Consider the following 16,291-nt stretch of genomic DNA (forward strand, 5'->3'; position numbering starts at 1 on the left):
GATGAACAGGACTATTACAAATAAGTTAAGTAAAATCATGGCAAAGACTGGACTGGGATGGTCCAAAGCATTACCATTAGTCCTGCATAGTATAAGGACCACTCCTAGACCCCCTCTAAATCTGTCCCACTTTGAAACACTGTTTGGTAGACAACCTCATTTCATTATAAGTCCACAGGAAGACTTGAAGAGTAACAACGAGGTAACTGTAAAGTATCTTATATCAATGAGTAAACAGTTAAAACAGCAACAGCAGAAACTGAAATTGTTGTCCCATGATAAGCCTGAAACTAACTGTCATGATGTTGCACCAGGAGAATATGTTATGATCAGAAATTTCTTGTGTTCAGGTTGTTTGACTGATCGGTGGGAAGGTCCGTACCAGGTGCTGCTGACAAGTACTACATCTTTGAAGGTGGCTGAGGGAGATACCTGGGTCCATTCCATTCACTGCAAAAAGGTCAATCAACCGGTGGAGAAACAAGGCGGAGACAAGGCTGATAATGTGGACCTGTCGATCGCAAGCTTGTTCCGGGAGGATTGAAAAGGTCATAGTGAGATACCTGAACTAAAAGAAATTTGCAGGTATTTGTTGTGACAATGGACTGGCCTGCTGTGTTAATTTTCATATTCTCTTCTAGAGTGTTCACCATCCTGGTTGGTTCGGGAATGTCCGGTTTCTGTGTCGCGGGACCGATAGAGGAGATGGGAACTGATGGCAGCGCTGATGGAGTGGAGTCAGGAGGAGTGCTATGCCAATCAGGGGAGTGTTTGACCAATCTTAGAACTGTAATTGTTAAAAGAGCTGTTATTTCTAATACTCGGAAATGGTGTGGAGGTTTATCGTCTGAAGATTCCTGTATTTGTGAGTTTTGTGGGTCCCTAGTTGATGAGAACTGTATCCAAAGGTGCCAACCTAAATATAATCTGTACTGGGGTGGGTATCCTTTAGAGGATTATCATAGCATGATAGGCAAAGTTTTAAATCAAACTGATTGTTGGGTGTGCTCACAGGGTCAACATAATGTAGGGTTGGTGCCATTTCCGCTGAATACCACGGAAATTTTAGAATTGCAAAAAGGGAAAACCTTGGATGGAAAATTCCTCTCATCCAAACCACCTCATTTCAAAATGATATCAATTCCAAGCAGATAGATCACTTTTGTGTTTGAACATAACCAACCCCAATAAACCAGGGAATTGGGAAGTGATGGGGAATAATCAGACGATGACCTTCTCACTGAGAATCTACGAATCATGATCTGTTACGCTCAATTAAATCTAATGGGAGAAGCTTTAGGTATCGTTATACATTGAGTTCCACCAAAGAAATTATTGGTAAGGTACCAGATGGATATTGTGCTAAGATAATACAACCAGAAACTTGCATGTACTAGATGGAATAGCATGAAATAGGACTGTTTGCAAGGGAAATGTGTTTAATGATAATGATGCATTCTATCCGCTCGGTATTCATAAAAACACACCATCACCATATCTTCACACACAGTGTGAATACAGAGGCAAAAGAAATAAGATACCTGGTGACGTGCATAAAACCACTCAGTTAATTAGTGAGACAACTGGCTTTCAAGTTTTAGTAGCATTGGATCCCACCAGGATCGCTCGGGGTACAGTAAATTTTAGATATATTCAGGATCTTGCTAAATTGCTAGAAAATATCACCGAGATGTATGATGACACTTTCAGGTATACAGGTAGAGAATTGCAAACGTACAAGAAAGAACTGGTGCAACACAGACTAGTGTTAAATTATTTAACAGCTGTCACTGGAGGATATTAAGTAACCTTGGCCACCCAATTTGGAGTGAAGTGTTGCACCTATGTCACCAATGATACTAGCGATCCCAAAGAGGTAATAGATCGAAAGATGGATGAAATTCTGCAGCTGAAATGGGAATTTTGGAAGAACCATAATGCTTCAGTGGCTGAAGTAGAGGAAAAGGTAGAGGAATGGGTGTCATGGTTGAACCCTGTAAAATGGTTCTCAGGCCTAGGGAAATGGGCCCAGGAAATGATCGCAAGCGTAGGCAACTTCCTGATCCTTATACTGGTCATCATCATAGTAATTGGCATATGTGTGCGGTGTGCTCCTATTGTGTTGAAGTGTGGAAAATGTAATAATAAGGTAAAATGAAAGAACAAAATTATGATGGTGGTCAGTAATGACAATATGAATACTGAGGTAAATATAGAACTGAATTACAACCCTGAACTTGGGAATACCATCATATAATGTATTATGTTTAGACGTGCATGAAATGTATTATTATTAAAATATTATTTTCAAACAACTCAAATAATGTAAGTCCCTGATCCCCCTCAAGACTTCCTTTATAGGACTGGTGCATCCCCACATCTTTCACATGATATCTCAAGGTCCGCGGTGTGCGTTAAATGGTAGTTTTATGTCCCCTCCTAGAGACACATTATTGATGGATTAAGAACCACCTTATGCCATCCCATAATAGCATTAAATAATATATGTATGTATGCCTAAAATTAATTTTAACATCAGGATGTGATAGCATGTTGTTCGCTATCAAAGGGTGGACTGTCGAAGCTGGATTAGTGGCTGAGATGGAATCAGCGTAAAATTTAGCGTGCGTGACACCATCTTGCGAATGGCAGCTAGACTCCATTTTAGAAACAAGAATCTGCAATACGCCATTTTGCGACCAGCGCCATTTTAAGTTACAACTCACGAGCTAAGTACAGATGGCAATGTTTTTGATAATCTTTTTAGAAGCCATGACAGGCCCATTCTGGGGACAACCTTGCATAGGGAAATACCAAAACAACTAGAAAAACAGCCTCCTGAGAAAAGTAGCTAGAATAGACAATACACCAGAATACTGTGAGTGTTTTACATACAAATTGGGAATCGCTGTATATAGACAAGTATAGTTGTGGCAATTGTAATATAACCCAGACATTGATCTACACAATTGAATTTGTCTGAATCCTAACAGGTTTTAGTCTCACTCCCAGACAGAATGGCCCCAGCTTCACAGCTGGGGGTCTCCACCTTGTTTGAGAAGTGAAGCTCACTGCCCATAACACATTTGCATTGCAGTTTGAAACTGTTAGTAAGGAATGAGATATGTGTGTACATATATATATATATATATATATATATATATGTTAAATCCATCATAAATAGAATCTCATGCATAAACACCGCACAATATCCGGCATGCGAATGCTGTTTATTAGCTGCATGCGTGCACATCTGCCCCAAATCAGATAAACCTAACTAGCATCTTTTCTCATATCCCTAATACTTACATAATGCACACTTACACAAAAGGTTCCATAGCTATAAAGTAAAAGATCCAAGTTTTATTCATCTATTACAAATGCTGTGAAATAAAGACTATTTGGTATCTAAGGTTTAATACATGATAAATAAACCGTGTTTGGTATTATACTGATCTGCACTTTATCCACAGCTTTCTGGTATCATCGGTGTGAAGATCGGAACATGCGTTCGCAACTTATGGACCGTAAAGACATAAAGAACCAAAATGTACTTTGTAAAACCAACAGTCTAGATTTGCATGAGGTGGAAAAACGAAGGCAACCAGCTGTTGGAGGCTGGACTGTGGCCATATGAATCAACCTGTTAAGTGCCTTGTAACAAACGCACCGTGAAGGAGAGCCAATGGAATTGCAATAAGACCTCTCTTTTGTTCAGCTTATTTCTGGGGGGGTATAAATATGTGTGCTCTGACTCTGGGTTTCTAGTCTATTCTGCTGATTGCTGATTGACGGAGGTCTCTTGCTGATGCCGGAATCTGGTCCCAGAGCACTTGCGTATGTATGACTGTATCTTGGGTCTGTATAATTTCTTTGCGCTAAATTGTACTTAGATCACAGCATGTATTATCTGTACTTTGGTTGAATAATACTTTGTGCTTTGGAAACACATGTTCAAGGTCTAAGGTCTTTAGTTTACTGTATGGCTGCGTACGCAAATATCGTAAATCTTAGAAGTTATAGGCAGGTTTTAGAAGGTATAGGTAGGAAGGTATATAGCCAGTATCCTTAAAAGCTATGCGAGCGGCCAGGAGGCCGCTCAAAAAAAGCTGAAGGCCGGCCCTAATTCAGAGCGAGCGCTCTGTCAGAGCATCCGGCTCTGAATCAGGCCCTCTGTCTGACTGGTCTGAAGCCATGGATGAAGTGAAACTGGGACAGATGTGAGTAATCATCACGGGGGGAGATTAAATCGGAATACGGCCGTCTTATAAAAATATCACAAATTTACCAACTGGCCTCAGCTGCAGGGTTGGTGGGCCCCTTCAAGCTTCGGGTCCTTGGGCAACTGCCCAACAAGCCCTATGGAAGAGATGGCCCTGCCTGAGCTTTTCCTTGCCACTGTGTTTGGTGTACGTCATGTTGGCAATTTTAAGTTTTTCTGCAGGAAACTTTCCCTTTATTAGAGATAATGATTTTTTCAGCAATATAAAGTATTGTTTTGACTTCAGATGCCCTAACTTAAAACTTCTATGCCCTTGAGTACCGGCTTTAGTAGATGATGTTGAAGGACAAGTATCATCATGACTTGTGCCAGCACCTTCAGCGCTAGTACTAGGTTGCTGCTCCTGCTGTTCTATCTATTGGTTGTCATGATCCTTATCGATTCACAGCGCTAATATTATTAGCATGGTAGAACTTGACCTACTAACTGTTAGTGTTCTTATTAAACACAGTATCACAGCCTGATACTTTTTGAACACACACAAAAAATTATTTATTTTTATAAAACAAAAAACTGCCAACCAACATGGTGGTGCACTGTGCAAATAATATTAAGGCAGTGGCCCTTGACCTACTAACTGTTAGTGTTCTTATTAAACACAGTATCACAGACTGAAGTTCAATGAACACACACAAAAAATGTTTTATATTTATAAAACAAACAACTACCCACCAATTGTGACGTACTGTGCAGATAATATTAAGGCAGTGGCCCTTGACCTACTGACTGCTATTGTTCTTATTAAACACAGTATCTTGGCCCAAATATTTTTGAACACACACAAATTTTTTTTTTTTTTTTTTTTTTTTACACACTGTCGTGAATCACTTCAGTAGGTTTAGTTTCATGGAAACCAAACCCACTCATCTGTAGTTAGAAGTGGACTTGAAGATGTGCTATATTCTTGAAAACTGCCATGTGTTTGTGCCGCTGCTCTTAACCAGCCAGCTCACTGCAGTCTTTGGCCAATATTGGTGAAAACAATATTGTGAGCTATGAGATGGTCAAAATGTACTTGAAATGACAGGAAATGAATGTTATTGAGGTTAATAATGTTATAGGAACAAATACAAGTCCAAGCGAAATGATTTTATCTGTTTTTATACATTTTTAAAGAACACTAGATCCAAAAAGCTAAATTAAACCAAAACACTTGAGGGTGGTTTTGCCAAAACCGAAACATGATGATGAATTAGAAACCATAACTAAAACATGGGGGTCTGTAGTCTATACACATCTCTAGTTACAATTCCCCCCAGTTAGATCTTCTCCTTTAATCGTGCAGGGTATGGCCAGCATTACTCAGTCTTCGGTCTTCTATTGGCTTTGTCTATTCTACTTCCACATGATGGACATATCTTTGTACAATGGAGATACAACTATCATGCCCAGTTTCCTGTCCCTTACTACAATGCATACCTGTGTATGTATTACGTTTAATAAAACTAAACTAAACATATGTGTTACACTAAAACGCACAATGTTAAAGTGTTAGTAAAAGAAACACATGATAGTTGTTTATCCTCTGATTTATTATTATTTGCTAAAAAATAACTACTAACTCAAATCTGTAATTTGTTCATATACAAAACATATATTACATAGACAATGGGCAATAATTGCATGAAAATATTAGAGAAACAATCTAGTAATATATATCCATTAAACAAATTGGTGAAAGCCTAACATGATGCCTATGGACTGCAATACCTGCCACAAAAGAAAATACTCTGTGTTTTTTTGTGTCTTACTAGAAATAGGAAAGGATGATCAATATTACACTCTGTTTTTGGCATCAAGTACCTCTCCTTTGTCACATCTGCTGTCTCAGTGCCATCCTCTGAGATATCTATACCAGCATTATAAATTGCCTGAGATACAGATAAACCTTTACTCTCTGACATCCCAGAAAAATCAGCCACCTCTTCATCAAATGCATCATTAATCCCCAGACTCTTCAAATTGTCTTTTAGATCATAATTGCTTTCTATCTTGAACTTGGGTAAACATAGCTTTACTTTGCTATTAGCCATCATGCTTGGGTTGGTCCAGTTGACATAATTCTCAAAAGTGAGATCTTGTTCCAGCTAAAAATGATAGAAAAGGGAAAAACAATTGAGTAGAATTACAACACAAACCACACACACATAACATACAATTAATATAAACACGTACACACACTGTATTACTTTTCAGCTATTTTATAAAGTTTTTGTTTTCTTGAGTTTATTACATATGTGAGAGAAAACATTAAATAATATAGTAATATCCTGAAAAAATTGTCACAATTGGTTTTAGGTATAACACAAGTCAACAATTCCTAAACTATAAATATCTAGATATACAGTAATAACATGTTGGAAATGTTTTGAATCTAGCATTCAAGGAACTAACATCACTTTTATTAATTCATCTCAACATACTGTGTACAGGTAGCACACAAAAAAACAGTATACAGCGAGGTTAATGAGAAACATATTGAAAGTAAGGCCTTACACAAATCTGTTCCTCATGCACTACATCCCAGTATGCTCAGGCTCATTTATAAAAATGCTGGACCTCCCTGGTTGTCTTGAACTATGGCTGGCATGACTTAAAGAGATGACCTCAACAACATTGAAAAATTGTGATTATTGTGGTACATTTTACATCAAAAGAAAAATAATAATCCTTGTGAATACAAGGACTGTTACCTCAGTGCTGTACAATTGTATTTCAGACCATTTATTCTGTGCTAGTGAATGATCTGTTTAATCTCATATGGTCATAGATAGATTTATATTACCAATATTAATTATTTTGTGATTGTTTGTCATCTGGAGAATTCACAAAGTAGACAAGGAGATGGTTATAAAAAAAATCAATTCATTAGTGCATTATAATAGGTGAAGTTTTGTTTTTGTTCATTTTGAATCAGTCTCAGTAACCAAGACAGTGTAAATTGATAAGAAGCTGCAGATTTATTGACTGAGGGCCTGAGCAACCAGGTTCATCAAAAACAGTAATAAGAGAACACAGCAGGATATTATAGCAAATTTGGGGTAAATTAATCGCTCATTTCACCTGACAATGACCACAGGAAATGGACTCCAGAGCAGTGGATGAAGGTGATATGGTCAGATGAATCCTCTTCCATCGTGTTCTTGATAAATGGATGAGTGCATGTTTGGCATAAACCTAAAGCATTCTAAATTCCTGAGTGGTTATTTAAACCATTGAAGGTTTCTGGTGGTTCTGTAATGCTAAGGGGTTAATTTCCCTGCCTTGGTTTGGGTGCAGTCATACCCTTATAATGCAAGGTTGACACTAAACACCATGGTACTGAGAGAACATCCTTATGCCATGGTGTCTTCCAGGATGACAATGACAGCACCCATAGAGCTTGTGTGGTTGCCAATGGTTTCTTGAGCATGATACTTCTCTTATCTATGCAGTATGTCTTTGCCTTCTCAGTTACCAGGTCTGAACCCAATCGGGCATTAATGGAATATTCTTGAACAACATCTCCACCAGCATTTTCCACCACTATAAATGAGATGTCAATTTGTAGTAGAATGGACCAATTCATCCTACACAGTGCCATGTATTGGTAGAATTAATGCATCAGTGTGTATATAGGCTCTACTAAGTGACATTACAAAAGTGTTTTCCCTTTTATTGCCACCTACATGTAAAACACGCAAATAAATTTTCCACAACAATTCAGAATTGTAAGTGAAGAGTGTTCTCATAATAACCAACAGAGAAGTGTCAAAAACTGAATATACAGTATAAATACCCAGATAAGAACAATGACCAAATCAAAATCATTACAAAGTTCAGTAGGAAATAGTTTCTACTGCAACATTACAAATGACAATATATCAGGACTGGGCCATTTATTTGCTAAAGTACAGTATGACTTGCAATACAATCAGGACTCTTGATAAAACAATGATACTATAACACCAGGCCAATGAGAGTTGTTTAACTACTTGGCCATAAAGTGGTTCCTGAAACCTGCACCCATGTATAACATCAGCAACCAATAAATAGTGGAGAGCACTGAAACCACCAATCCTACAAGCTGAGATATGTAGAAAGAGGAAGCAGAACTGCTTTATTTGCACCATGCAGTACACAGGACGTCATTTACAAAACACATTGGATGCGGAATGTCCTGGTTTTGCGTTGATATACTTATATCGTCTGTCCAGAACAGGAGATGCTTCTACAAATTAGGATTAAAGGGTGCGGACTATACAAAACTGTAAATGCCACATTAAAGTCCAATCTACTACCACATTAGAACCACCCCTTTCATTAAATGTGCCTTTTGGTGTGTTTTGTTTTGTCCTAAATTACTGGGGAGTTTGAGCCTCATTTGTAGCCTGAATAAATCATGAAGAGAGGAGACATCAGGGCTGCCACTATTACATATGGTAGTTTTCAGTGATTGATAGTTTAATTTACATTGGCCAAAGTAATTTGCATCCCTTCTATAGTGCAAAAGTTGCTTCCTGTTAAAATGACAGACCCAGACACCTCAAGCTCAAATGTAGTGCAAAACGAATGTGTATCATATCACAAAGAAATGAATGCCTTTATAAATATTTAATTAATTTTGTGCACAATTGTTAACTGATCATATTGAGCATTAATGTTACCTTTTCTAGACCTGCAGAGTCATCTTCCGTGTTTTTTGGCATTAAAATGAGCATACTCATGTGTTTGCCTGCAAATGGGATGTCCAAGATCACCAGGTTCAGTTCTTTTATGGATCTTACGCTGAGTCGTGCTTCCAACTGCATCATTTGTACAGGCTTAGATTCAGTCTAAATGAAAGAATTGAAACCATTATCATATTTGCATATTAGAAAGTAGAAGACATGACTTTACATCTGATAGTTATATCTTCTTAGCACCAAGTATGTAAGCAGCTTGTGCACATGCATAGTGTATCAATCTGGCACCTACATGGGTACATGTTTACACTGCAAACATGCACTTACATGCTGCTCAGACACAGGCTATATGTATAGCTCATTAAGGGCTCTATTTACTACAATCCGCATTTTGAATGCAGATTGTAGTGTGATATTACCAATATCATAAGCCAATACCACAGGGATTTACTAAAAATCCCTTGCAGGGACAGAGCTTGAGATAAAGCTCTTTCCCTGCGAATTCCCTCCGCACACTTATCACGGTATTTTCGCAAAAAATACTGTGACAACTACCCGCGCATGCGCCTACCGGCAGCAGCTAAGTCCCGCCCCCTGCTGCTAAGCCCCCCCACGATTGTGACTCCCCCTGCGGCCCTTCCCCTCCCCCTCGCGACCCCCCTCCCTTAATTTCACTTACCTCCGGTGATCAGTGCTCTGGTGATGTCCTCTGTGGCTCCGGTTAGCTGTCATCCCATCCTGCACTGGGACCCGTTCAGCTGATAACCGGGTCCCGGTGTAGGATGGGAGACTAGCTGACTGGAGGGAGGACATCTCCGGAGCCCCGATATCCGGTCCCTGGACTCTGGTAAGTTTTTTTTTTTTTTACTAATTTTTTTCTCTTTTTTTGTACAGTGTATCAGCATGTGGTTTAGACCACACAGCTGATCACTGGGGCCGGCTCCGGGCTCTGCTCTGCCTTTTAGAGCAGATCAGGAGTCCGGTAACCGGGGAAGACCCTGGATAACGCCACCTCCAGGTGGTGTTATTAACATAGGGCTTTCCCCGGTATTTTTTCATAATTTATTTTTAGTAACTTTGGCCAGATCACATTTCCCATTATAATTATGGGAAATGTGATCTGCTTACTAAAAATAAGTGATAATTAGGGCTTGGAGTAGAATGTTACGAATTCTACACCAATTGCTCTTTAGTAACTATAGTTGATACTAAAATAATCTGAAAAGGGTGTGAAAACACTCTTTTTCACTTTATTTTAGTAAATATAATGTTAATAAATAGAGCCCTAAGTCACTAATACATTTGGAAGGAATCGGTATGTAATACCGACAGACGGGATCCAGACGGTCAGAATCCCGACATTTGGATCCAGACAGGGTTAACATACCATCACTTGGTGGTTGGTAAGCTAACCCTCCCCCTCTCCCTACCCTAACCCTAACCCTCCATCCCTGGTGCCTGAACCTAATATCCCCCCTAGTGCCTAAACCTAACCTCCCCCTCCCCGCACCCTAAACCTAAACCTCCCCCCTTAGTGCCTAACCCTCCCCCTAGTGCATAACCCTAAATCTAACCCTAACCCTCCCCCCCATCCTGCTACTTACCTTCGGCATTCTGGCGGTCGGGATGCCGGCGTCAGGATTCTGACCGGCATCGGTATACTAGCGTTGGTAAGGTAAGCGTCGTCATCCAGACTGCCGGGATGCAGAACGCATACCGTTTGGAAATGACTGTGCACAATCAACATTGTTTAAATAAAACTTGCAATCAATGGCCATACCTCCATGCATGATAGTGTTTCAAGATGCAATAATGCAAAGTTTTCTGTTACGAATGTTTAACAGTATACTGTATGTTTTGAAGGTAGAAGATAAATGGATGCCACAAGTCCCAGAAATAAACGTGTGTATATAGCAACACCTAGTGGAAGAATTTGATACAGGAAATTTGACGCAGAAAATACTCAAGCTATTTGAGTAAGTAAAAAGCTCAATTAAACCAGCCTGGTTGGAAAAACTTTAACTTTTGATAGAGTCAATCTCAAAAACTATTGAAATGTGTTGACCTCCTTGCGGTTTGTCTTTATAATTACTAAACTGTTAACTCAAATTCAAAGTTCAACTCAAAGTTTGATTTTGGATGTAGCTTGTACTGTAAAAGGCATTAAAGCAAACCATAAAATGCTGTTAAATTTTATTCTGCTTTATTTTATAGTATTTTCATTTTTTTTTCAAATCAACCTGCTGGTCTGGCACCTGTCACCCCACCCACGGGAATCAGCAACTCTTTAGCCACTTCGCTGCTGAGAGTTTTTCTCACCCATGTGCTGATGTCATTTTTTCACGTTTGTTAACATCAATATCAATGATTTTTTATTGCAGTACCTACACAATGATGCCAACGATTTTACACCAACGATGATTTTACCAACGATTTGAACGATTCAACGATTTCATACAGTATTAAAATGAATGAAATCATCAAAGTCTGACTGCAAACACAAATTATGTCAGATATCGTAATCTGACATGCGGGAATGCGCATCGTTCATCGTTGCAGGCCCACATGTCAGATTTTCTTTCAGATATGAATGATTTTTAAAATCGTTATCGTTCATATCTGACAACAAATCTGATCGTGTGTACGCACCATTAGACGTCAATTCAAATTTTATTGAAAGGCCCAAAAAAGTGTTTTTTATTGAAATTACAAGAAAGTGCAACCAAATCAAACATGATTATTATTATTTTTTTTCAAATACTACAAGTAAATACTTTGTGGTTCATGTTTCAGCATTAATTAACCAATGAAAACTAGCAACCTGCAGGATTCCAGGTACAGGGTTTCACAAAAAAAAAATTACACTTAAAAATAATATATATATTTTGCAAATGTTCACTGGCTTGATTTAAATATGTTATGTGTAGTAATAATATTGCTGTCCAACAAGGCCTACCATTTTTTAAACTAGGAAACCTACTATATTAAGGGTCTGATTCAGAGGTGGACGCTGCTGCATCCACTTTTGTGTCTGTTGGCGGAGTTGAGGGAGCGATAATATGCAAATGGTAGTTTCAGCATTCCCCTTGTGTACTAGCATATACCAGAATGTGCAAGCACTGAGCCGCCCACTTTCAGCGTCTCTGCACACTGTAATATCGACAGTGATTTTCCACATGCCACCATCGGTGCACCATCGTGTGCACTATCTACACTTGCACCAGTGCTATGCAGGCGTAATTTCATAGGTAATCACCGGACAATACAGTAGCTACTAAGGGGGAACATCATGTGAAAGAGGGAACCCCTCTCTTTCAAATACAGGTGCATCTGGACTTATGGATGCCAGGTTGCGGAAGATATTCCTCCATCTCTGGATCCATGATTTATCATCAATGTAGTGTTTTTTATCTGGTGATCTCACTGAAAAACCTTTTTCAAACAAGGGGACCTTCATCTTTGTAGGTCCAGGGTGGGAGAGATAGACAATCTTAATAATGTGTACATACTATAATGGGTACATACTATATGATGTATCGTACGATATATCTTCCTGATGCAGATCAGAACGATGTACCATACACATCATATAGTGTGTACACCTGATCCATCATTAATAATGGTCATTCATAGCATCGTCCCATCTGCTCTGCTACTATACATGGCCGATGAGATGATGCAATGAACAACATGGTGCAGTTACATGTAACAATACACTGCGCCATCTTATACAGTATCATTCAGTGTGTACAGCGCGTGCAATGTATCTGTATATCGCATTGCACCATTGCTGGGTTGCACCATCGTATCGTGTGTACCCAGCTTTAAAGTCCCTCCCCTGTGCTTTTATTTATTTTCAGTTTGTGTTTTTTTTTACAAAACGTACTTGGTACTAAGGGCCTGATTTGGATTTGTACACAAACCCAATGGTTTATGTACAAATCCAAAGCTTTAAAATCTGTGTATGCGCAGAACCCGGGTCCAGCATGAATGCTCGCAGTCCCCCTTAGGGCGCAGACTTCATGGACTAGGCTGACCAGTTGCGATGGTAGGTCTGAGTAAGCTTCAGCTTACACAGTCTGGCAGGGGCTGTGCCCATCGGAACCAGTGGTCGCCATGGTAATCGATGCTGCTACTTCCGACGAAGCACTCAAAATGCAGATGAATACAGGAGGTGTCTATTTCCTGCAGACACCACCTACTGCATTTGCATTTTAGTATTGCACCACTGCTTCCCTGTGGCTGTGCAATACCTTCCACATCAGAATCAGTGCAAAGCTGGGACCCAGAGAAGATCCACAGCAAGTACACTTTCCCATGACAGGGTGCACTATGGAGTATAATCTATAACTTTGTTAAATAATAAGCTAGAATGTAGTTTGAATGGCTGCTACAGCACAGTGTGAAATATTGTGTACAAATAACTGTTTCCAGCGACAAATTATTTAATATAGAAAGCAAAACAGTTTTGTAACAATTATCAAAGAGAAGAAACATTGTTGGTACCTTGTTAATGTGGAACACTCCTTCCTTTGTTTCAGATTCATTGAATTTATATAACCAGGAACCTTTGAAGTATGCAGATCCCAGCATGAGCATGTTAGTATTCTCATTCAACAAACCATCGCTCAACACATTCTGCATATGACCTGTAAAAATCATATATTATTTACAATACCAGGCATGATGTTTAGATTAATTGTATCTTATTGGCAGATTTTCCTAGACCATCTGCTAATGCTACATCTGTATTTCATGTCCACAGCACAAGCAACTTTCAATTATTGATATGAACTATTGGTGAAACCTTGTGGTGAGCCCAGTTGGAACACAGATGATATGAAAGTGGATGTTAGGTCACCCAGATGTCCTTAACCAGGATACTACTGGGTTTATTAGTAACAGCAAGAACAGCGGTATGTAGTATAGAACACAGTGGTGACAACGGTATACAGTGGTGGCTATATCAGCGGTAATGGTAGCTATATACAACAGATAATACAGGTCTCACCAGTACTATGACACTCTACACAGTGGCGCACACCAGGCTGCGCACGTGCCATGATATCACCAAGTTGGACCTCCCAGTGACTCTGATGTATATCGGAGTGCACTGCTCTCTAACATCAATAATGTATATCTTATACAGTGTGAACATTGAATGTTATAATGGTAAAAGAGAAGTAGTAGTGTCACTAGGGGGTGCAGGCAGCACAGAGTAACTCAATTTGAGTGAGTGACAGCAAAATAGCAGAGCTGCTCTGCTATTTTGATGTCACCCCCTTGGATGGTGTCACCGAGTGGCGAGCAGCGGTGATGGATGATGTTCACTCATCCTATATGCCTGAAATGATGCAGGGGGCTGCCCAGCGGGTCTAGGAGTCCTGGGCAAGCCTACAGCATGACAAGAACAGGGGCATCAGGGGGAGTGGCTATGTTTACAGAAGGGCACGCCCCTTTTGTGGACACAGGGTGAGGACCGCTCTCTGGGGCTGATTCAGATGTGGACGTAATGCTGATATTTACACAGATTGAGCAATTGTTAGCCACTATGCATGCATAAAAGCTGCACTGTGCACACGGAGTAATTGTTTTACAATTATGCTCACATAGAGGGTTAATTTGCAAAGTGAGTGATAGGTAGTCAATGTTTGGAAGAGGTAACGGGAAGGTGGTTATAAAAATGAAAGTGTGTCGGACCGTTTAAACACTGTTTTCTGGGCATCCATAAATTATCCACACATTCCTAATCACAGGAGGAGAGCCCATTGTGTGTCTGGGGACCTGCTCTGTCTGTGAAAGCTTAGACTTACTCAGAAGGCTGATGGCCGCCTGATATGCATTCGATGTTTTTGATGTTTCTGGTTTTTGTGCATGACCGGCGGTTGTGAGCAGTGGCGGCTCCAGAGGTGGGGCTGCAGCGCAGTCCAAAATTCAAATAGGGGAGTGTGGCTCCCCTATTTGAAATTTGGACTGTGCTGCAGCCCCACCTCTGGAGCCGCCACTGGTTGTGAGATACTTTCAGTTGGCGTCTCTAAACACTGGATGGCAAATGGGTCATTAGAATATTTTCGCAATAGCGATTGAGAAATTGCTGCTGCGATTACATTAGCATTTACATTTGAATCAGGCTATGGGTGTCATCAACCCCAGTGACACCACCGGTTAGAAGATACACGATATCACAAAATAAGGGCGATAAACATTTCACTAATGTGGGATATAATTTCTCAGTAAGGGCCCATTATTAAACTACATATTATGTCAATCCTCCAAAAAAGGTTGTTTGCATTATTTAAATCCCTTTCCGGTAACTACTGCTTACACATACCTGGCACAATGACTGCGTATGTGCATTAAATAAGCTGGATCAGAGTCAGACAGTAAAGTGTATAAGCTATAATCTTACTTTTAATCTTACACCAGGATGGGCTTTTACCAGAGCCTGTGTCCCGGCGTCTGACTAATAATAATAAAAAACAAAAAAAGGCATGAAAAATTATATGCAGTGATAAGCAATGCTAATTTTCTGGGCTTTAACACAAAAATTATTCAATATGCCCCTAAATGACTACTCTACACAGGACCTAAAATCATAGGGCTCAATGCTATTAGGTGCGAGTTGGGTCCTGTGAGTTGTTCTCACAGTGACCTCACACTGCGAATCACATTTACAATCCAATCCCAAACTCACAATGATTTTTCACATTGTTGTCACACAGTGCAGAACCTCGGGTACACCCCTCCCAATGAATAAACATGCACTTGGAGGGGTTTAAATAGCATAAGTTGGACAATAAAGATATGTAAATTTTCAGGTGAATGTCTCTAAAAAGCTCAATAATGGGTTAAATGATGTGGAACAGGTGTGTGGAGGTGTAAATGATGTGGAACAGGTATGTGGAGATGTAAATGATGTGGGACAAGTATGTGGAGGTGTAAATGATGTGGGACAGGTATGTGGAGGTGTAAATGATGTGGGATAAGTATGTGGAGGTGTAAATGATGTGGGACAGGTATGTGGAGGTGTAATCAACAGTGGGACAGGTATGTGGAGGTGTAAATTATGTGGTACAGGTATGTGGAGGTGTAAACGGCAGTGAGACAGGTATATGAGGTGTAAATTATGTGGTACAGGTATGTGGAGGTGTAAACGACAGTGGGACAGGTATATGGAGGTGTAAATTATGTTGGACAGGTGTGTGGATGTGTAAATGATTTGGGACAGGTACTGTATGTGGAGGTGTAAATGATGTGGGACAGGTATTGTATGTGGAGGTGTAAATGATGTGGGGCAGGTATACAGAGGAGTAAATGATGATGGAGAGGTATGTTGAAGTGTAAA

The 16,291-nt window shown here is 39.8% G+C and overlaps 1 protein-coding gene across 1 annotated transcript in view; it reads right to left on the reverse strand.

The window, feature by feature from the left end:
- Positions 1-5,796: 5,796 nt before the first annotated feature.
- The window catches only part of SERPINB5 (serpin family B member 5), a 47,869-nt gene continuing 37,374 nt past the window's right edge, over positions 5,797-16,291 (reverse strand). The window contains exons 5-7 of the mRNA XM_088471805.1: positions 13,453-13,595; positions 8,929-9,096; positions 5,797-6,369 (exon numbers count right to left, since the gene is read on the reverse strand). Coding sequence (XP_088327931.1) covers positions 5,977-6,369; positions 8,929-9,096; positions 13,453-13,595 — 704 coding nt within the window. The 3' untranslated portion in view covers positions 5,797-5,976. The remainder of the gene's footprint in view (positions 6,370-8,928; positions 9,097-13,452; positions 13,596-16,291) is intronic.

Source organism: Taudactylus pleione, unplaced genomic scaffold, assembly GCF_031769625.1.
Source record: "Taudactylus pleione unplaced genomic scaffold, aTauple2 ptg000116l, whole genome shotgun sequence".
NCBI lineage: Eukaryota > Metazoa > Chordata > Amphibia > Anura > Myobatrachidae > Taudactylus > Taudactylus pleione.